Raw genomic sequence first — 24,204 nt, 5'->3', positions numbered from 1 at the left:
AAACGTCAAATCGTGCCTAACTTCAATCAGTGTTGCCAAGGCTCAAAATATAAATAGTGACCCTCGTACAAGTTTGTCAGCTCTGGAATACTACCTTCTTAGAAAGGTTCCACGTTTGCTCAACATCCACGGTTGTTATGCTGTTGTAAACTTGGCCAGCTTGCCACAGTACAATAGCAGAAATAACAGTAATCCTGAGATTTTCCCACGTCACTTCAGGCAAATGTAGGTATGTATTGAAGTGAGACTTGATAGCCAGTATGTAGATATTAGGTATGTAATGTAAGAACACTAATGTTTCTTTCCTTTTGGGTCTGCGAAGCTTGTAGGTTAGGTTGAGTGATACGTATTTCAAGTGCTTCATGCAATTTTTATTACCTTAGATTTATAAATGTCAGTATTTGCAGACTCAAAAGGAAGAATGGTGGTTATAAGAGATCACTGTGTACATGAAAGCAAGATCTTGTAATACACAGATGCAATCGACATATATATCGAGCGTATTTGCAATCGATATATCAAGTCGATTGCAGTTGGTTGTCTGGCGCCAGGCTGTAAGGTACAAATGGCCTTGCGTCCCTCTCCCAACTGGATAAAAAGAGGCCATCACAGATGGTAGAGACGTTGACGGCGTTGTGAGGCTTCCACTAACATCTACCTGCACCAACGCTAGTTGGCCATATCTTTTCAGGACCATGAGAGACCTACATTACCTGGGAACCATTAATAGAATTGTAGAGAGCTATTGCACACACAGGAAAACATATCAGATGTTATCTAATGTTTTGAGAGATGGCTCCAAGTTTAACCGGGATTTTCGTACGTAAAAAATCGATGAATAGCCGGATCATGATGAAACGTGCGGGTGACGTAATGTATTCCTTCGCGAGTAACTAGCGCCCGGCATGACGTATTTCGCGCATGCACAGCAGTTGCAGCGAACATGGCGGCAAGCAGTGTGTCTGTGGCTGTGGAGCAGCGGGGTGTAATCAAATTTCTCGTGAAGGAGAAAGTGAAACCAGCTGAGATTTTCAGACGATTGCAAGCACAGTATGGTGAACAAACGATGTCGCGGACAAGAGTGAAACGAATGGTGTGAGCAGTTTCGCGAAGGATGGGAGCTGGTGACAAATGAAGCGCATTGACACATTCGCCCGACTGCAGTCACACCAGTGAATATCGCACATGTTGAGCAACTGATTCTTGAGAACCGGCAAGTAACAGTGCGTGATATTGCTGCCGAGGTGAATATCAGTGTCGGGAGTGTTGAGACAATCATTCATGACCAATTACGCTTCCGCAAGGTGTTTGCAAGGTGGATTCCCTGCCAGCTGACATTCGATCAGAAGTGGACACGCAGGACGGTCTGTGAACAGCTTCTGAATTGGTTTCGAGCAGAAGGTGATGAATTGTTGCAATCCATCATCACGTGTGATGAAACATGGTTGCACAATTCAATCCCAGAGACCAAAAGACGCAGTATGGAGTGGCAGCATAAAGGTTCCCCCCCCCACCCCCCAAGAAAAGCAAAACGCAGCCGTCCGCTGGAAAGATCATGGCAAGTGTCTTCTGGGACATGAAGGGCGTTATCCATGTGGATTTTCTGGACAAAGGGAGCACGATTAATGCCCAGTATTACTCCACATTGTTGAGTGGTGCTGTATGAAAGTCCATTCGCAAGAAAAGACCTGGGATGTTGTCTGGAAATGTCATTCTTCTCCATGACAATGACCGCCCTCACACGGCCAATGTGACAACAACAACTCTGGCCGACATGCGCTGGGAAGTTCTGCCCCATCCCCCCCTACAGTCCGGATTTAGCTCCCAGTGATTATCATTTGTTTGCACCCCTTTAAGACCATCTGGGAGGGAAGAAATTCACGACAGACGAAGCACTGCGGAGCGATGTCCTCCAATGGCTACGACAACAACCAAGTTCTTTCTATGCCAAAGGAATTCGGGAGCTGCCAGAATGATGGCAACGGTGCCTCAGGGCGCACGGAGAATACTTTGAAAAACTGACATAGTTTGGTGTATCTTCTGCTAAATATTTCCTATGCAGAAATAAAAGTCCCAGTCAACCTTGAACGACCCTTCTATTTAGGAGATCAAAAGCATAATTGGCCATGCATATGACGTAATAATTGTAATAGAAGATAATTCTAGAACAGAGTTGGAAAGAAAGTCCAGTATTGCGATATACTCTCTGCAGGACTTGTGTGATTTGACCATTCACACCCAGAAGATCCACTATACAATCCTTGAGAGTAAGCTGAATGGTAAAAAGACACCAACAAATAAAACTCAGATGAAATAATCTTCGGATAGGTGTAAATTTACAAGAAAATATGCAACAAAAACAACGATTACGTAACTTCAAAAGCTGAGTCAGTAGCTAATAAATAAATTGGCAACAATAGGTTCAAACACACAGACTCCCAATGTCACTTATAGAAATCTACAACGTGATTGTTTCTTATGGTGCACTAATCTGGAACTTCCCAAAATGTGCAACCTATGTAACAAAAATAAGATCAGCACAAATGAATGATATTATTATAATGACAGGTGCATTTTGAACAACGTCTGCAATTACAGGACTACGGCCCATCGACAAAATAATCAAACAAGAGAGTCGCCAAATGCTGGTTCAAGGAAGGCCAAGTAGAGAGAGTGGCAGAAATAATGGACTACAGTAACGGCATCCTGGCAGGAATCTGTACCACTTCTTCCCATGTATAAGAGAGAGGCTGATGGCAACTGAGTGCCAACATTGACCTCTCCAATGACGAATGGGCACTTCATTTATGGTAAATCGCCAACCAGATCCACGGTTTCCGAATTCCTCAGTGCACAAAATAACTTATGTTTAAGTGCTGCATCATGTGAGTGATGCTTCTGTCTCTACATTTTTAATGTCTGTTTAATGTACTTTACAAAAGCCGGCTCACTGACCACCAATTTACTGCAAACAGCATAAGAACAAACCCCGTTTCTTTGTTTCCCTCTTGTGATTCACTGCTACAGATAGACTGACTATATGTTGTGAAAGTTTGATTGTTCTAACACAACAAATATAAAGGAAACAAAATTTTCATAACGGTGATTTTTACCAATGCATGTACTTCGATAAAACATCGTGGAGAAAACTTGGAAATTGAAGTGCGTAAATACTTTATTCTATATTACACTAATACCATTGTATATTTTAATTTATGCACAAATACTCAGATCAATATGCCATCAAATCCAAGGTGCATCTAAATGTTCAAGATCAAAGACCGAGAAAAAGGTGCGCCTGGAATTCGAAGAAATACGGTATTTTTGCTGACGTATAGTCCCGCACCGTGGGCCATGCAGTCTAAGATGTCATGCTTTGGGCTCTGGGTAAGGGATGCATACAGGTTCGAGTCTCCTAGGGGAAGCATAACTTTTTCTGTTGATAATTCAGCCTGTGTACGGGACCAGTGGCCACCCATCATCGTGATGAAATTCGGGATCTAAGATTTTGTATCGATTTACTTTGAGTTTTCAAATTCAAAGAATGAATTGGGCCTTACATTCTAATCTCGCAATATGTTCCTACGCCGATGCTCCACGCTTCCATCTATCGAAGCAGGCTTTCGCAACGGCGTGCATCAAGCAGCTGAAGAGTTATTAATATTTGTTCTAACCTAGTTATTGAGTATAGCCTTGTTCTATATGTATATGTCTGTCTGTCTGTCTGTCTGTGTGTGTGTGTGTGCGCGCGCATGCTTCTCATTTCTCAGTATTCAGGATTTTTCAAATAAATAAATAACCCATGGCTCAAGAGTCCTTGAAGGACAAAACCTACCTACCGACTGCATACTTTACTCCCACATGCCTCAGCAGAGGTGGACGGACGATCATCCAACAAGTTACGGGGTGACATGTGGTCAGCAGGACCCACAGTCATTGCTGTAGGTTCCCATGACCGGGTTACACCACTCTTTCTAGTTCCCCATTATCCTCATGATGATGGTTGGCCACCATTCCCATGCACTGGCCAAAATCTCTGGAGAAAAGTGGTTATGCTTTCCTCCCAGGAGACTCAAGCCAGTGCATATCTCATAGCCCGAGCCCAAAGGATGATGCCTTAGACTGTATGGGCACGGTGAGGGACTATTGGACTAATGTAGTGGTGTCATACTTGTTTTAAAGTGTATTTTTATTTAGTTTGAGCTTGTTTTTAAGTCCACTTTATTCATAGAAAGGCTTATCAGGACTGGACTTATCGAACTCAGGACACTTTGATTACAAGGCAAGGCAACGATGCTACTTCCGCCCGTTCAGTGCGCATCCAGCTGTGGATGTGTGAAGTTCGTGTCGCTTCTGCTCTGTTCATAATACATTGTTAACATGAGTGGTCCAATTGAAAATCCTGCCAGTTGTGAAGTGAGGTCGGTCATGCGATTTTTGTTGGCGAAAGACACTAAACCGATTGACATTCATCGACAACTGTGTGAGGTTTACGGTAAAGATGTGATGAGTGAAAGTGGAGTGAGGCATTGGTGCCTCATGTTTAAATATGGCCGCACAATCATTCACGGTGAAGACCGAAGTGGGCGACCGAGCATTGTGACAAATGAACTGGTCGCAAAAATCAATGACAAGATTCGTGAAAATCACCATTTTACAATAACAGAGCTCTTGTTTGAGTTTCCGCAAATTTCACGGAGCTTATTGCATGAAGTTGTGACCCAAAAGTTAGGCTACCATACGTTTTGTGCAAGATGGGTTCCGAAAATTTTGACAGAGGAAAGGCGATTCCTTTATTGATCGTATTGTTACTGGGGACAAGACTTGGGTTAAGCAGGTTAATTGTGAAACTAAAAAACAGTCCATGGAGTGGGGACACACCAGTTCACCAAAAAAACGAAGAAAATGCTTGCAAACCATGTCTGCAAGAAAACTTATGGCTACTGTGTTCTGGAATAGGGAAGGTGTACTGCTAGTCGACTTTTTGGAACGTGGTGCAACAATTACTACTGACAAATACTGAGAAACATTACAGAAGTTGCGAAGAGCAATTCAAAACAAACGCCGAGGAAAACTGACTGCAAAAGTCCTACTGTTTCATGACAACGCCCGCCTGCACTCGCCAACTGGACGCAGGAACTTTTACAGGCCTATCATTGGGAGGTTTTCGACCATCCGTCATATAGCCTGGATCTCGCACCAAGTGCTACCACTTGTTTCCCCACATGAATAACATTAAAATCAATCAATTTTACACTAAATAATATACATTTTTGATCAGAAAGGAACATGGCCAAGATTGAGAATGTGTAGGGCCCTACCCCAACATACCCTAAACGTGCTTTCATGGCACAGTGCTGTATGCATGGGGAACTTTACCTTACCTTAATTATTAATACTTAATGTTAGTACAAATTTTAAAAAAATGCTATGGCATTTACGAATAAATTTGTCTGGACCAGACCGCCATCCTATAAAAAAAAATTAATGGGTCATGGTCTCACACAGGCTGAGAACCACTGCTCTGGTTGCTCTGACATTCCCCATGCAAGTTAAGCCCTATTTCACATGCTGCTTCCCCATGGAGAACTCCATTTGGGGAAGCACATGGGGAGTCGTCGTCGTATACAATAGTTCCAACTTAGGGAAAGACAAAAACGTCAAAAACTTACCACCAGCGATGAGAAGGGTCACATACACTGCAGCGTACAATTTCAGTTTGATGCTGCACCAAAAAGGAAGAACAGGCTCCCTGGCTTGCAGTCCACAGGCGATGTTCGGATCGTTCACTGGCTGGTTGTCAGGTCCCACCATTTCCACTCCCCAGTGAGGGTTATCCTTCAGGAGAAGTTTCACGTTCCTCATGTTCTTCTTTATGATTTTTAGCCCCTTGGAGAAAAGAGAAGTGAAATTGTCATTTTCATGTTCTTATTGCCTTAACCCTATCTTGCCAGCGCCATACAAGCAACTTACCTCACAGGGTCTCAGATTTTTATGACTGAAATTCAAGAAACGATTTTGTTATTGAATCATTGCTTCCTCTGTTGTTTATATAGGTGCAGTTATTATAATAATTACAAAAATTATCATCATTAGTGAAAAATAAGAACCAATTATTGCATATGTGCCTTCACTAAACCACACAAAAAAACTATTAATGTTGCATCAATGCTTTCTTTGCAACTTATATGTTAATTATAACAATTACAAAAATTACCATCATTACCAACCAATTGTACGCCATTGTTTATAACATACCATTATTTTAGGTTAGGTTAGGTGGGTCAGGCATAGATCCCTAAATGCTTTCTCCTACTGATCGTGGCCAAAAGGTTTGAATTCTATCTTCTATGAATGGAGAATGAATGCCTTGTCCATGGAGATCGATTGATTGATTTAGTTTATTTTACTTCACGTTTTGCGCCTCTTGGGTAATTTGCGAAGATGGGGATGAGTGATGAAATTGATGAATGGACATTCAGAAACAACCAAGCCCGAGCGGGATTCGAACCTGGGACCCTTGGCATCGTAGCGCAATGTGCTAACCACTTGGCCACAGGGTCCGGCTTGTCCATGGAGAGCACACATGCTTGCATAAGGTAATTTTAAAGTTTTTTTTACCCAACATTAATAACTATTTTTGTCAAAATCCAAACAGTGCTTAAGGAAAGTTCAAATTTGTGTGACAAAGACTGCCAAAATTCTACGATAATTACTTGTTCTGCTAGGAGAATTTGAAAAAAATCATAAAACAATCGGAACCGTTACCTACCTTCTTGAGAAATAAATTGATCACATATGCAATTAAATCAATATAACGAAATCAAATGCATCAAGTATGGGGCATTCTACAAAAGCCTGAAATTTATTTCCAGATGCGGAAACCACAAATTAAAAACAGTAAGTTGCTGCTCATAAGACTTACGAGAATGACAATGGTACACACAAAGACCCAAGTAAAATTACTGCATGGAACAACAGACGATTTTGCAGTTAAAGTAGGGCTAAAAACAAGATGGACTGGCAAATATTCTCTTCAACATGGTATTCGAGTACGTAATAAGGAAAATACCAGTAAATGCAAATACAACATTGGAGCACAAAATGGTACAAATAGTAGGATGTGCAGATGACCTGAACATCATGAGACGAACACAAAATGAAGCAATAGAAATATTCCAAGAATTTGAGAAGAACGCAAGGGAAGTTGGGCTGCATATAAATCCCAATAAAACCAAAGCAATGATAACAACAAAAGGGAAGAGAAGGAAGCCAATAGAACTAACAAGTAATTCTCAAAAAATAGACGTGGTCACACAATTTAAATATTTAGTGGCCTGGATTACAGAAAATAATGAGGAAATGGAAGATATAAGGAAGAAAATTGATCAAGCCAATAAAGTATATTACTCCTTGATATCAATTTTAAAATCAAAAGAGATACATTATAAATGGAAGATAACACTCTATAAAGTACTGATAAGACCAGTAATATGGTATGGCAGTGAAACCTGGACCCTAAATAAACAAGTCACAAACACCATCAACGCCTTCGAAAGGAAAGTATTAAGAAGTATTTTAGGTCCTGTGAATGAAAATGGAAGGTGGAGAATAAGATATAATCAACAAATTTATAGAATATATAATGAAATAGATCTGGCTACCACCATCAGAATAAAAAAAACTAGAATGGGCAGGACGCATAATTTGGATGGAAGATCAACGCATACCCAAAAGAGTAATGCAAGCAAGAATTGAAGGAAGAAGACCTGCAGGGAGACCCAGGGACTGCTGGCAGGAGGCGATAAAGAGAGATGCTGCAATAATATTAGGAACAAGAAGATTGGAAGCAGCAGCAGCAAATTGAGAGAAGTGGAGGCAGATGATCACGGAGGCTATGGCCCGATTCAGGGCTGTGACGCCATGAGAAAAAGAAGTTGCTGACCAACGCAGTTTATTAAGAACTAGGAACTAGTTTAGCTCTTCCTCTGAGGAAGACCCTGATACAGGGTTGAAACGTTATATATTAAGTGTTTTTATATCTTGGTCAGCAACTTAAAAGTGTTTTTAATATGGAAACAAGGCTTAATCTTACCACAAATTAAGCAATACATAAATCTATGTGCCTTACCAGCTGTTTCTCGTTGTCCAGAACTTGCACGGCTTCTTCTTCGGACATGATATACGATATCGCACCCCCTGCTGTTTCCATGGTGGCACACAAGGTATCCACTGCCCTGTGCAACACTGCTGGGTAGAGAACTCGATACAGATCAATGGCCATTTGCACGTCATCCTTCTCAATGCAATTCACCTAGAACGAAAAGTAAACTGTCAGCATTTCAAGGTATATAACTTTTCATTATTGTTATTTAGTCTCTTTCCTGCCACTTTTGGCTAATCTTTAAAGATGAAAACGAGTGATGATCTGATGAGGGGACACTCACAAGGAACACCCATGCCAGGATTCGAACCTGCGCTCCAGGCATCATAGCACTCTGTGCTAACTACTTTGTCCTGGATTTCGGTAAGGAAGAAATATAACTGGCAAACCTACTCACATGTATTTTGTTCAAATGAGCATACCTATGTTTGCATGATCCAGTTATGCCAACCTCCGTGGTGGAGTGGTTAGCACTGCATGCTATGATGCCAGGGCCCTAGGCTTAAATTCCGGTGTGCCATGGGTGCTCTTTATGACTGTCCCTTCGTCAATTTCATCATATCATTGGGGCTCCATAGTGGCAACGTAGTCGCTTTCAAATCAAGGGCTCCTGGGTTCAATACCCAGTGGAGGCATGTAGCACGACAGTTCGGATCCCACTTTAAACTGTAGGTCCAGTCCTGATTAGCCTACCTGTGCATAAAATGGACTTAAATCTTGTTTTACAGCTTTCATATCTCTTCAGTGTCATACACACTTTTGTCAGAATTTTAAATACAACCTGTACAATGTATTGGGTCGGTGCATAAGTTTAGCATAGCATTTTATAACATATGTTAACAGGAATACATTAACGCAAGTACACAGGTGGTAAGATGAAACATTGTTATTGTAGTCTAGCAATACACAGTCACAACAGCACTCACTCAGTCAGTAATGTAGTTGCCTCACATGTCAATGACGATCTGCAACCGTTGGGTGACGAGTTCGATGCCTCGCCTGTAGAACTACTGTGTTCTCAGTATATGGCATTAGTCCCTTACACAGCATAAATTGTTTTTGAGATGAAGAAATCAGTTAGCAAAGTTTGAAGAGCAGCTTCATTAGGAAAAATCTTCCTACTGCTGCACTTGATCCTTGGTTAAACTCAGTTAAACTCGAAGAGCAGATTGTGCTGGAAATGTTCAACTTTGTCCACTTGACACTCCATCTTGTTTCGTCCGCAAAATAGATAAAAATGTGCACAGCATTAGAATACACTGTGTTTTCACATACACAAAACTACAAACTAAGCCATAACAATTGAATATCGGACAAGGAACTCTTGGGAACGCAGTGTTGCCAACCCAGAACAAAATGCTACGAACTTATGCACCGACCCAATAGCTAAAGTGAATGGATTGACGCTGAGCTGATAATGAGACAATAACCATGGGCCTCCCATATGGTGTAGTAGTTAACACTGTTGTTTTGCAATCAAGGGGTTCGGGTTCGATACCCAGTGGAGGCATATCGTGGTTCAGATGGCACTTTAAACTGTAGTCCCCAATTAGCTCTTCTGTGCACAAAGTGGACTTACAGACTAACTGAATATCCACACAATATTAATTTACTAAAGTTTTACTAAATACACTGTTTGAGACAATATTACTGCAAATTAATAAAAATTTTCAAACCTAGCCTAATTCTCAGGATAATAATAATCCGTGGCAAGACAGCCCTTGAAGGGCTTGGCCTATATCCCCACTGCCTGTCTCCCTCCACAATCCTACCTAGAGGTGTGGTGTTCTTCAACAGTTGTCTTTCCCTCCCATATACATACTCCTCTTCTTGCAGGTCCGCATACTATCCTCTCGAGAAGGAAGTTTTCAGGCAAACACGTTTCAAACTTGCCACGATGTGCAAGAAAATCATAGCAAGAGAACTAATTGTTGTAGAGAGATTAATGACAAACCTTTTAGTAGAGGTGAAATTTATACATTGTACCACACCAGGGTGGTCACTCTAGGTAAAAAAAAAAAGGAAAGTAAAGTGCTCCCCTGTGCTTAGCACCATGCCATGAAGGTGTATAGGGGGTGTGGGGGTAACGCCCCACACTTTCTTGATCGGGTCATGAGTGAGGGTGATGTGATCAGCATCACGCCCCTGACCACCTTTACCCCACCAGGATTTCCCCCAGGTACCCATGTCATTCGATGCTGGGTGGGCACCGGGGCCGCTTCCGTTAGAAAAGTTCCCGGATTTGAACCGCCCGGGGATCGAACCCGGGACCTTGAGCATGGTAGTCAGACACGTTACCGACTGAGCCACCGCGGCCACTCTAGGACCATTATAAAATTCAAGTATAATTCCCAGCTTTCAAGGTGAACTTTTCAAAATTCAAGGCTAGAAGAAGATGTTCTCACTGTTTCAACCTTGCATATTACCTCCCCCCCCCACACACACACAAATACAGTATATTAATAATATAAAGGGTCTTTGTGATTCCAATGTATCCAAAAATTCTGATTCAATTCCATTAGATGGAATATATATATATACAACCTCTGACAATAAAGTTCGGTGAATGATCCTGAATATAGAAAGTAGACGAACTCTTAATGAAACCTACCTTACTGTCCTTCGAAGTAGTCCCCTCCCATGGCTATGCACCGTTGAGAACGGCTGTACATGTCCTGGAAACTTTCAGAAAAGTCTTCTTTTGGGATGGTGTTCAAGACGCTCGTCACGTTCCGTTGGATGTCTGGAATATCCTCAAATCTCTGACCTTTCAAAGCGATTTTGAGACGTAGGAAGAGAAAGAAATCTGGAGGATTCAGATCCAAATTTCTTGCAATGCATTGCTACAGAGGATGAGAGCTGGTGTGTGAGGTACGACCCTGAAACGAAATGCCAAAGCATGGAATGGCGTTCTCCTGCATCACCCCGTCGGAAGAAGGCCAAGGCGGAAAAATTGTTGTTCCCTCCGGCAGGAATTCCTTGAGGATCATGCCATCACTGTCAAAGAAAGTGATAAGCATCGTCTTGATGCGTGATTTTTATGCCTTGACCTTCTTCTGACGGGGTGATGCAGGAGAACGCCATTATTATGCTTTGGCGTTTCGTTTCGTTTCAGTGTCGTACCTCACACACCAGCTCTCATCCTCTGTAGCAATGCATTGCAAGAAATTTGGATCTGAATCCTCCAGATTTCTTTCTCTTCCTACGTCTCAAAATCGCTTTGAAAGGTCAGAGATTTGAGGATATTCCGGACATCCAACGGAACGTGGCGAGGGTCTTGAACACCATCCCAAAAGAAGACTTTTCTAAAAGTTTCCAGGACATGTACAGCCGTTCTCAACGGTGCATAGCCATGGGAGAGGACTACTTCGAAGGACAGTAAGATAGGTTTCATTAAGAATTTGTCTACTTTCGATATTCAGGATCATTCACCGAACTTTATTGTCAGAGGTTGTATAAGATTAAATTTAAGGTGTGGAGTTTACATTTGCCATTTCACATATCCAGACTCGAAATACATCTACAAAAAAGTCACAAATGTTACGGGATACACTAATCTACGTAAAATTGTTAGTTATACAAGAATTTCAAACTCAAATTTACCTAATTAAAATTCAAGATATCTCAATAAACTTCCGTCTGTCAGATAGATTGTTTTGCAAAGGGCACTAACAAAGTAAACAGATTGAGAGTATTCAGTTTTATTTTCCAACCAGCTTTCCTTTCCTCCCCTCATAAAAATAGAATCTAAACTGCGAAATACTTGCCTCAGGGCATTTATAAATATGTATAAACTCAATTGCATTTGTATTAATAAAAGTTGCAATTTTTCACGTCTACGGAGAAAAATTCAAGCAGAATTCACGCATAATTCCCGGAGCCAAAAATTCATGTATAATTCCCGGAATTCAAGGAATTCCCGGTGAGTAGCCACCCTGCACACAATAATGAAAAGTTAAAGGAAGAAGAAGGAAATCAAAATTTTACAAACAAAGTTAGTGTTCCACAAATCCCTATGGCCTTCACAATGAAAGTAAATTTAAAAAATGTATAATGTAGCAGTAGGACATTCGTACAACCATGTAAATAAGCTGATACCTCTCTGGTGAAAAAATAATAACAATGCACAAGGAAAGCAGTGTTGCCAGCTTACGGAAAGTATTTCCGGACAATCGCTTCTAGCTCCAGACTTATGGTCGTTGGATGAACCAAATTTGCAGAGAAGCATGAAAAAAGATCTCTCTCTGTGGACATGTAATACTCATGCACCAATTTGGGAAAAAAAAAACAACAAAAGAAAGGAAGTATATTATTTTTAGAAAGCCAAATATTCTAAATTTGAAGGTTTCAAGCTACACCTTTAACTGTCGCACATTGAACATGTTCTATTGTTTTCATTATTACATGTAAAAGTAAAATATATCAGCAAAAAGTAGTGATTGAAGAGTAAATATCACCCCGTAACATGTTGAAGGGGATGATTGACATTTTCAAACTTCTTTTATTAATAATAGTATTGTTTTGAGATTTGAGTATGTCATACCTTCATATGTACACAAATGAACAAAAAAGACAGAACTGAAATATCATGTGTAGTTTGAAGAAATGACGTGTTAATTGCTGTCCACTAAAGGCTAAACATGCTCTTAAAACATGAGCCAAATGTCCCCATAACTAAACCCCATGCTCAACACTCCTATAAGGGCCAAGGCCTGTCAGAATGGGCTCTTTCCATCAGGTGATTCGTGGTCAACACATCGAGTCCCATCCCCACTGTTTTCTGGCTTTCAAGAACAGAGCTAGCTATTTATTCTCTTCAAGTAGCTTCCCGATTGTCCTCACGATGCTGGGTCAATGCTGAAATTAGGGAGCTTCCACTGGGAATTTAATCTGGAACCGCTCACACCAAAGGTGAGAGCGCTAATCGTTTGGCTACGTGGGAACCCTCAAATGTATACATATAAGAAATGGAAAAAAACTTGTTAGGGCACGTTACCAACATGGTGGCCTCTTTGGGCTCAATAATTTTTTTTAATGGTAATATGGTCCTGTGACATATCAAAAAGGGATAGAATTCCACGAAAACCTGATATCATTACAAAACGCTACAATGAACAGCACCAAGACCAACTATTATGTACAACAAGTTATTTTTTTTACATACATACACACACCACTAGGAGGAGAACTGAATGTTCCAGAGCACAAATGAGGAACTCCGTTCAAGACAGAAAAAGCCACATTTAGATAACTTACAGTCCCGTAGAATTAACTTGAGACAAAAGGCTGCCGGCGCCGCTGCAGGAGTACCAACCTACAGCAAATGCTTGACTCTCACGCAAATCACGGGCAATCAGCTGACAACGGGAGATGGGAGATTTGAAAAATAATTACATTGTGTAACGGAAATATCACTGTATTAAGAGGACATGCTAAGAAAATTATAAACATTATAAGTATTCTATCTTACACAATAAATGGATAAACAGTTTATTCTTTAGCTTCAATCCGTAATTTGAAAACACCGAGGCTCTATGCACTGCCACTTCGCTTGCTTCACCAGTCACTGCACGTGAGTCCTTTCAACAGTTGGTAACATTTCGCGCACCCGAACATTAGAGTTTTCGTTGGCCCGTTACAGCGGAAAGTCCCCCGCTCTAGCCAATTCGAGCGCAGTTGAATCACTCACAGAGCGGGCATTTCTCTCAAGTTAATTCTGCGGGACTGTAGTACTATGTTTAGCTGTTGGAGCACAGACACAGTGGTGTCTCTATGAGCAAGGCTTTGAAGCTTATGGGATACTTACTTCTACCACTGAAATGTTGACACTTCACAGTTCTAAGTTACACATGTAACTCAATTTCCACAAAAAGTGGAGTTACACCACTTGTGCTCTGAATTCCCCAATCAATGATTTATTTTTTTGCTTTTCTGCCACTTTTGACTAATCTTTTAACTAATCGCAAAGATAAGGATGAGTGATATATGATTAACTCTCTGCACTGCAACCCGTACTGCAGCACTGAGTGCCACCTTTCTTAAAATTTTGAATTATTTTCCTTACCAGCACAATGATTGGGAAAGCACTAGCTAACTTATCTACACTACTCCCAAGAAAACATAAGAGACGTTTGTGCCTTTTCTCTATCGTTCTTTCAGTTGCTTACATGTCTCTGAAGTCGCCGGTCCCCCTTTGGTGGCACTCAGTTCAGCATGCAGGAACGTTTCCTACCTTAAATTATAGCATGCCATTGGAGGCAATAATAATAATAATAATAATAATAAAAGCACGGTATGTTGTTCGGAATTCACATTATTTGTATGCAGAGACCATTGCAGTACCCATACAAAATGTCCAATTGTCAAAATATCGATATTGAAAAGTGACAACATTTGCTTCCTTTTATTTGAGTCCGTATGTGTTTTCTTACATATATCTCGTAAGAGAAACATATTGAGATTTGAACATTTAAAAAAATATTTTTTTAAGTTTCTTCGGGTTGTGTTCTCTACATTTCATTGCTTTTTCTGCAAGTCTAAGATTTTGACTGAGAATTTTGGAAGAACTTTCTAAGCCTATATAAGTTATACGATTTCAATTCCTTTTGAAAAAATGTTGAACATTTTTAAAAAAAATGGGTGGAAAACTTTTGAAAAATATGTTGACAATTTTTAGAAAATACATTGAAAATTTTGCGAATGTTGGTCATTTTTTTAGTTCCTTCATTACATGGCAAAGTTTCAATTATTTTTAGAATAATATTTTGATGCATTTGCTTCAAGAGACTAAGCTTGTAATTCTATGAGAATTACTTTACTTGACTTCTTCTAATAGCTAATAAAAATGTCTGAAATGAACATGTTTACATTCATGTATATTTCATCTGATTTCCAGTAAGTGCTAGTGTAATTCCACATCGATTTGCATCAATAATTCCTGTAAATAACGTTGGTCTTGATACGGCAGCACTGAGGGTGCAAATCGCGTGTGGGACATTTGTGCTACTATGAAGACACAGATGACGGAGGGTTAAATTGATGAAGTGACACTCGCAAACAACATCCATGCCAAGGTATTATAGTGTGATGTGCTAACCACTCTGGCACAGATCCTGGCCCCTAATTAATTTGGTTACTATTAAGTGAGGAACGGTAATCAATCACATATTATGGCCTGCCCAGAGAACAGATGATGTCTCACCTTAATGTCAAACTTTCTTCAATGACTACTGATGAAAGTATTAACCTCTTAACTGGGTAATTTCCTCGTCGAAAGCCCAATCTGCCCTGGGAATTTTTGTTGATAAATTGATGAATTTCGTAAACCAATATTTTAGTTAATATTTCTGTGCTCCATGGCATACCATTTAGGTATTGTTTATTCTTTTATTGGTCCTTGTTGTACTTTTTACAATATGCGAGATTTACAACTACAATATATCTCGGATTTCCTCAGCAGGAAAAACACGCCGTCGCTTCCGATTTGCCTGAGCCATTATTGCATACGCGATAGAACTGAACGTCGGGCTGTGTTCGTTGCTTCCCGCTAACTCTAACGGTTACAACAGTCTGGAAGTCAGAGCCATCTGGTGAAACAAAGAAGAAAGTAATTTTACGTAGTATCTCGTCATACACAACAGATATCAGCAGTAAGAACATGAGAACGTAGTATCCCGTCATGCCCATTATAAATCAGTAGAGCCAGAATGGAGTATTACGTCATACCCAGTTAAGAGGTTAACTCCCTCTTGTAACAAAACTGATAACAAGAAAAACAAATGCACACTTTACTTATATCAAATCAAATACTTATAACCAGAACATGCATTCATGCTAGCTACAACACTTACCTCAGGTATGTGGTCTTTGTTGCCTGCCTCACAAACTGTAAAATGGTGACCTAGAAACAAAAATACGTACTCAGAATACAATGGAAGTGATACAGGTTACATATACAAGAAAAGAATGAGGAAAAAAGCCACAAGGGCAGATAAACAAAAATAGAGTCTCCTATACTCTGTCCCATCTTTCTCTGGAGCAAGAAAATAAAAACAAGGCTCTGCGCAAGTAGTGACACGAGACTGCTCCTCCATGATTTCATGAGAGGGAACGGGATTGTGTAGAGGGGGAAGGTGACTGTCGTTACCAGCCTTCTCAGCAGCTTGTACTGCTTCGCTCTCTCCACTCAATTTTCCTCCGCCATGCATGGCCTTCCTCCAGAGATAACCGAGACAGAGTATACTTTACATATTATATATGTAAATACAATATAACTTATCATGATTGGTAATTAAACCATGCTATGATTTGTTCATATATGGATCACCTATAGATATAGTTGATAGCAAAAGATTTAACATGACTGACACATAGTACAAAAGAGTTGTTTTTCAATAAAAGTTGCCATTCACACATTCTACGGAAAGTCCATGTAAATAACAAACTGAATTAATCCAGAAATCTTATTGTTTTCAATTGCATTAAGGTTTAAATGTTTGTGAATGCATCTAATTTTCATATTTCACTAACAAAAATTATTAGCATCTGTAGCCTAAATGCTTCAGACAAATTAAGTCAAACTTTGTTACATTTTTAAAGCAACACACATGTAACACATTTTCGTTAATGCTTTTCATGCATTCAAGCTACGTGGTCATAATAAGAGTTTTTAAAATTTGTTAGCAGGCACCACAAAGTATTTCATAATTCGGTATGACTTAAAATGACCGGACCCCTCTCCGATTTTCTTCATATTTGACATACTTACTAATTGAGGCCTGCTAATGACGAATCTGAAGTTACAATTTGTCGGAAACGTCTAGAAATTGCAAAATAATTGTGAACCATTGACGCTAGCCACACGAACCATTGACATGTGGTTAGGTTATTTTTGGTTAGGCAAACATAGTTAAAATTTGGTGTCGTGGTAGTATCAGGAATATATATATTTCCTTGTGAAACAAAAAATTTCGCGAAAATAGACTGTTTCCATTCCGAGAACTAATGACTTATTTTCGCAATTTCTAGACGTTTCCAACAACTTTTTAACTTCAGATTCGTGATTAGGAGGATTCAGTGAGTGAGTATGCCAAATATGAAGAACATCGGAGAGGGGTCCGGTCATCTTAAATCGTTCCTATAATTCTATGAAATCAGTTCCTTATGAATATTTTAATCGGTACCCTTGACCACTTTACCTCCTCGAGAAACTTAAATATTTTGCATGGTTCATGAAGATTATGATGTTTATGAACATTTTCAATTGTTTTTAGCTGGTGAAAATGTGTTATGGTGAAGTAAAGTATGTCTGTTACCTTACCATGAAGCAGAATCCGAAATGGCATGTTTTTAGTAACATGGGCCATGTTTTAGTTTCAAATATCTCTGTTATTTGTGATTTCAGCATGCTGGATACATTTTTATATAAAGTAAAACATCAGAATCTATGAAGTAAAAAAAAATCAACATAATTCTCGAAGTGGTACAGCGGGTAAATAGTCCCGTTTAATTTAATTTGATCTCTAAAACTTTACATTTTAGTAATTTTAAGTAAAAGTGATTATAAATATTTATATCATGAGCAAAAACTTATTTTCTGCCTGCAAATAGTAGCAATGAACAGAATAAAAAAAAAAGGATACAACATGTGAACCGATGTCTGTGATTTCAACACTAACCGTCATTAACAGTTATAAAGAATTACAGCAGGCTTAGCACCCTATATATGTAAATGTGAGTGGGTGGGAGGAAGTGGCATATTTTGATTATTGAAGCATGAACATACTTCAAAATAGCACTTTCCACCTGCTCACCAGTAAATTTGATGGGGAAAACATTTTTACAATATAAAGTTGGGACCCAATGTACCCCCTTGAGAATTATGTTGATTTTTTTTTAATGGACAGATTTTGAGATTTTGATGTTCCAGCACATGGAAAACACATAAACGAAGATATTAGATCCCAAAGTATGGCCCACATAAATAGAAACCCGCCATTTTGGAGTACCTACTTTCGCCAATTTTCATTAGTGAAAACCATTTGTATGCACACTCAAATATCAAAAGAACTATGTAAAATTATAGCTGCTGTTGTGCAATGCCATGTCGAGCACTACATTCACTTGCGTGAAGCCTTCAAGCTGTTCTGCTCACGGTAAGGTAACAGACGTACATTACTTCACAGTAACACATTTCCATGAGCTAAAAACAACTAAAAACGTTCATAACCAACAAAATCTTCATAAAACATGGGAAATATTTAACTTTCTTGAGGGATTACAGAGGGTCAATGGTACCAAAAGTTATACAAAACTATGTACTACAATTCTTGGGAGGGAGTGGTATAGCAATACGCAAAAAAATGCCAAGGGAAAATACTAAGTGATAAGTCAAAATTACACATATATCTGGAATAAAGTAAGGCTGTCAGGTTCACAATTTACTTTACACTGCAATATGTATTCTGACGTCTCTTTTCATATGTTAAAACTGATTACAAGGTGACAATGTTACCACTATGCCATAGGAAAGCCCATGCATTTTAGGCCCAAGTTCCTTTTGTTTTATTGCGATTTCATTATAGTTCGATTTCAATTTACGTCTGTTAACTCATACTGCACTGTTTTAGCGATTACTTAAGATTTTGTTAAATATACACTTTCGTCTTTAGCTTACGCAGGTCAGGTTTGGTTCCCTTAGCATTAAAATAAAGTCCCTAAATGCATTCTACGAAGATTCTGATTTACTTCTACATTCATTCTCACTAGTCTACGATACTTACTGTTGCTTGTCAACGGAGAATACATTGTCCACGAAAAGCACGCATGCTTGCGTAACGTTTTTTTTTTCAACATAAATATATATTTTTTTTAAAATCCAAACAGCGCTCACTACTTCAAGGAAGGTTCAAATTTCATGTGACAATGATTTCCAAAATTCTATGATAATCAGTCTTTCTGCTAGGAGAATTTGAAAAAAAATCATAAAACAATCTGAACAGTTACTGTATTTTATGCTAAACTATATGGGTCAACTTCAGAGTGCTGCAAATTTTCTTGTGAATAAAGTGAGCCCAGTTATGTATGGTGTTAACATGTTAAAGTTTCGAGTAGGTTAGGCAGGGTAGGTTTGGTAGCTTTAGTATAGTATAGCTGATATATACATGTGCACTTGTAAAATATGCAAACTACAGATTTCCCTTCCTCCTCAGACTTTACCCTGGTGCTTGTTAGGGCAACAACTTTACCACCCCTGGGGGTTAACATTTGCTACATTCAGGCTGTGTCAGTAGCATCACTGTATCCAGGCCAGGCCTGCAAATATGACTATGACAAAAGATTGGTTAACAAACTGTCCGCTTCTGCATTTGTAGAGACTTTCCTTCAACATGAAAAACTGCTATTCATGACTGTATTAACCTACTTTTGGAAAGAAAATACATTAAAAATTATTAATTGATACTTCTAAGAAATGTTCAAAGCTTCAAAATATATTGACTTTTCTTACAAATGGGTTTCCTTGTTCTTTGGTACCTGTTGCAAAAATTATCAAGCCTACACAAGTGTATGCTAGCATAATAGCTGGTGTTAACATTTTATTGACAGTCCAATGTCAAAAATATTGGTGAACAATTCATACTTTTAAATCAATGAATGCACATAGACGAACAATAAAAACTGAAATAAGACCCGGACTACTTTCACCATGCTGGATGTATTTACAAAAGTAATTTTAATGCTAACAACTCTAAACCTGACCTGCCTAACCTAAGAATGAAAGCATTTAGGAATCCTCTTTATACCTACGTCATGTGACATATTAGTAGCAGCAGTCCATATCAGAACACCCTGCATCATTTTTCCCAACTCCATGGTGAGCAAAAAAAAAAAAAAAAAAAAAATTCACCAACATGAAGATAAATTGACACTGGTACATGATGCCAACAACTACAGAGCCTGCCAGTAATAGATCATGCACAGATTAAAACCTCGTGATAATAGCTGAAATAAAGAGCCTAAATGCATATTATTAATGATGCAAACAAGGAATGTTGTTGGTTGTACTAGAACTGCACTTCCAATTAGGTGTATTGTAGCATGTTAAAAATCTATAAACATCAGATTATTTAACACTTCTGTGATATTGTAATTGTATATGGTTACTTACTTTTGTTTACACTTGCTATCTGAGTGATGCTTTCCTTGTACCTCATGCTCACATACATAGTTCCAATTACCATGAAAAATAGCACTGCCACAAGTAACAATAAAATGGAAATTGACTGTGAGTTCCAGAATTTTGCATCGTCTTCTTGTGTTTTAAACTCCGTAGAAAAATCTTGATTTGTACCAGTTACAAAGTGTCCATTAGGCGTGAACATTCGATCATCACTTTCTTTCACATCAAAGACACTTGGTGGCGAATTACTAGTATTCACAGATGTTGGCCCTGAACTGTTCATCAAAGTTCTCAACCTCCTAATAAGGATGCTTCTCGTAACTCCTGTAATGGGAACTGGAGGCTGTCCATATTCGGCAAGCTTTTCGCGTAATTCACTGTCAGTCAAACTCTCTAATGCTAGTGTCTTATTTCTAGAGTTAAATCCCAAAAATGAAGGGCTTGAACTAGGGCCTGAGATAACACTTGAGTAATGGGATGCATTACTTGATTGTTCGTTTTGTCTAACTTTGTCTTCAAACTTCGCACCACTCACAACACTCGAGAAAAATTTTGAGGTCAAATTTTGTGATATATTATTAAACAGAGATGTGTAAGGTTTGTCATTACTAGGTTTCACTGTCTTATTTCTGGTGATTCTGGATGGAATTTCTTCTGAGACGTCTGAATCTGACCCTGTATCGAAACCATCTGTCTGCATTGTTGATTGTCTGCTTCTTGTAAAATCGGAATTCCTAGCAGAGCTCCGGTGTTCAACATCGCCACCAACTAGACTAGGTTTACTTCTATCCACTGGACTGTAGTTTCTCGAATACTTGGTTTGAATTGCATTGCCAGGTTGCCTCGATTCAAGTGACTGACTTGGGCTTGCAGGGGGTAATGTATCGTTGGACGAACTTGAATCATTACGACGATAACTCACTGATGTTTCTGCCACAGATCTCCTGGAAGATACCTCTGTTTTACCTGCTGCTGACCTTCTTCTTAAAGATCTTACGGTTGAATTTGGAGGCGGCATGCTTTTTGCAGCATCGTCACCATCACTATCTTCTTCCCCTGAACTAAAGCGTGACAAACTTCTTCTGTTCTTTCTTGTGTTAGTTTCCGATGGAGATCGTTTAGAGTTGTTCATCAGCAGCTTCAGCTTCTTAAGTAGAATACTTCTGGTTGTTTCAGTAACAGGGCCCACGGGATATCCATATTCCGCAAGTTTACGTCGTAATTCACTATCGCTCAAACCGTCCAGCGACGCCATCTTACACAAAAGTCAAGATGACTACTGTTGCCGTTTATACTCAATGAAAATATAGGCACTTATTTATTATCTCTAGTACTTGTTATAAAAAAAGATTGATAATTTTTATAATACTTTGTTAATTAAAATTTATATTTTTAATAGCATACATTCCTGATAGGACATGGTGCGACTCGCAATGTAGGAAGGCCTGCATAGATTGTTCGGAAGATCTGTTCTTACTTCTTTTAGGAAAAAGTATACGAAATACTCAGAAAAGCATGATATATACCACAACAATTACATGTATGCCAGACAAAGCATAATAAGATCCGATGAAGAAGATAATTGCGTGGAAAGTTAAAAAGTCGAGGTATAGACACTCATAAATGACCAAAAGAAGGTTGAGGCCGTGCGCCCCTGTGGCCTAATGGATAAGGCATCGGTCTCCTAAACCGGGGATTGCGGGTTCGAGTCCCGCCAGGGGTAAAACAGTAAATTTTTTCTTGTTTTGTTTATTGAGTGTTTTCTTCATAATATGTTACGTTATGATATTGGAGGGTATGCCATGAAAAATAAGTTTCCGTTATGTTATTTGTTGGTGCTACAGCTACATTTCTTATCAGCATTTTGAGGGAAATTTTAAACGTCGCTACAAATCGACAATAACGCTTACTTTTGCAGGAGGTTCATAAAGACAAAGTCTATTACATGGAAATACGGATAATCCATATTATAAATATTTTGATATCGCAGCTTGTAGATATCTGCATATTTTTTTCATTAGTATCTGAATAGTTCTAATACCCAGATAACTAACTGACATAGATAAATATATTCAGGCTAATAGCCAGTAGCGTAACTTAACACGTTCTGCGCCCCCCCGCAACTTCTAGTTGTGCGCCCCTACTCGTTTAAAAAAGAAAAGAGCATTCTGAAAAATTAATTCATGCCTACATTTATATTAGGTATACCAATATGAAAATCCATATATATAATTTGAATCAACTTTTACGAAAGGTTAAGACAACAGACAAACTGTAAATAAAATATATACTATTATAATTATGTATATATATATCAAAATACACTGTTACTACAAAAAAAATACTATAGTAAATGCACATTACCATTCTTCTGCGATTTTGTATATATAAGGAGTGCATAGGTCAGGATGCTACTAACCACAATTTTGTTTTCTACCAAGAGGAATTCGATGTTCGACATGTTTCTTCTTTTGATTTTAGTTGACACTACATTCTGAAAACAAACAATTTCTGTAGCTGTAGTGCAAGATAAATCTTCTTCATATTTCTTCCAGAAATTAGTATCGCATTCCACTTAATTTTCTTCCACGACCCTTTCAGCACCCACTACGTTCAACTAAAAACACTAACCCTTAGAGTGTCATATTATGTCATGTCGTCATATTGAGCGCCGAATGTTAGGTACTGAAGTAAGACCGTTATTATTGCAACAGGCAAGCACTGAAAGAGATGACGATATACATACATTTCTGCACTGGCGGCAACCTCTATAAAGATCAGCGGCCGTTTTTAGAATTTCGTCAGCAGTGTTCTTATGATATTTCTTCCTTTGTTTCTTCAAGTAGTCTGTTTGGTTTTCGATAATTGCATATAGCTTAATGTGAGTTGTTTATTTTCCCCCTGCTTGTTCTTCCTCGCACTGAAACAAAAATTTCAGCTGCTTTCAAAGGTAAGGTATCGGGAACAATTAATACGAGTTGTAACGTGAAAGGGTAGTTTTCTTGTTAACACGTTCTCTGTATTTGATCCACTTAACATGTCTAGTAAACGTACTATTTCAGGCTTTTCTTTTTTAAAAAAAACTGTTAGGAAGATGCCCAATGTTCACGAAGAAATCTTACAGTTCGTTGTTGGGGATAGTGAGGCAGAAGGGATTTCAACGAAGACGAAGTTGCTGTGCACCTCGCGTTTTGTCCTGAAGTAGCAGACGGAAGGTACTATGTATTTTGTAGTACCTCAATTGGTTACATTGAAAAGGTTCCAAAAATGTTTTTAAAGACAAGGATAATTTCATTTTGTATTTCACTACATAGTTCAATAAGACTGTAACCTGTATCTGAATGTTTGCACTGTACGACCACTATCTTGGAGTATAAGACTTAATACATATCAAGGTGGAAGGCAAGGAAGGCACAGTCTCCCTGGAAAATGTATGTCAATCTAAAGTTATATACTTCACACATATAATTTCATTTCAGTCAGTAATTTATGTTAATCAGAGGCGGCGATTAGTAGGGATGTAGTTGCTCCCCGCTTTTTGCTATTTTTGCCCCCGCACTATGCTTAACCTTATCTACCATCAGCTTCCCCAGTTTTGAAAGGTTGCATGTGTATTTCATGTTTTCTTTATTTTCAGCTTCGCACCCCTAAATTTCTTTGCGCACCCCCTCAGCTTCCCTAGATGATTATCCTGGCGCCGCCGCTGAGCATAAACATAGAATATATCCGGTTGAAAATATATTTTAACGCTGAAAGGGAAACTTTTGTGAACTATCGGTCTTTCTTAATTTATCATCCTTACTGCGCCCCCCCCCCCCCCCACACACACACACCGCGGGGTTTGCGGGGTAGATATTTACGT

The 24,204-nt window shown here is 39.0% G+C and overlaps 1 protein-coding gene and 1 non-coding gene across 3 annotated transcripts in view; one reads left to right on the top strand and one right to left on the bottom strand.

Moving 5' to 3' along the window:
- Positions 1–21,597, bottom strand: part of LOC145996615 (inner nuclear membrane protein Man1-like) — a 41,380-nt gene extending 19,783 nt beyond the window's left edge. For both annotated transcript variants that reach the window (XM_083133194.1, XM_083133195.1), the window contains exons 1-4: positions 20,331–21,597; positions 16,015–16,064; positions 8,132–8,314; positions 5,673–5,889 (exon numbers count right to left, since the gene is read on the bottom strand). In XM_083133194.1, the coding sequence (XP_082989320.1) occupies positions 5,673–5,889; positions 8,132–8,314; positions 16,015–16,064; positions 20,331–21,597 (1,717 nt within the window). The remainder of the gene's footprint in view (positions 1–5,672; positions 5,890–8,131; positions 8,315–16,014; positions 16,065–20,330) is intronic.
- Positions 21,598–21,992: 395 nt separating this feature from the next.
- On the top strand, positions 21,993–22,065 carry TRNAR-CCU (transfer RNA arginine (anticodon CCU)). Its single transcript has one exon. It is a non-coding gene; the product is annotated as a tRNA-Arg (tRNA).
- Positions 22,066–24,204: the final 2,139 nt, after the last annotated feature.

The sequence above is a fragment of the Lepisma saccharinum genome, chromosome 12 (genome assembly GCF_977018435.1).
Source record: "Lepisma saccharinum chromosome 12, izLepSacc3.1, whole genome shotgun sequence".
Lineage (NCBI taxonomy): Eukaryota > Metazoa > Arthropoda > Insecta > Zygentoma > Lepismatidae > Lepisma > Lepisma saccharinum.
Note: the sequence above shows the minus strand (reverse complement) of the source record. Positions and strands in the feature narration are given on the sequence as shown.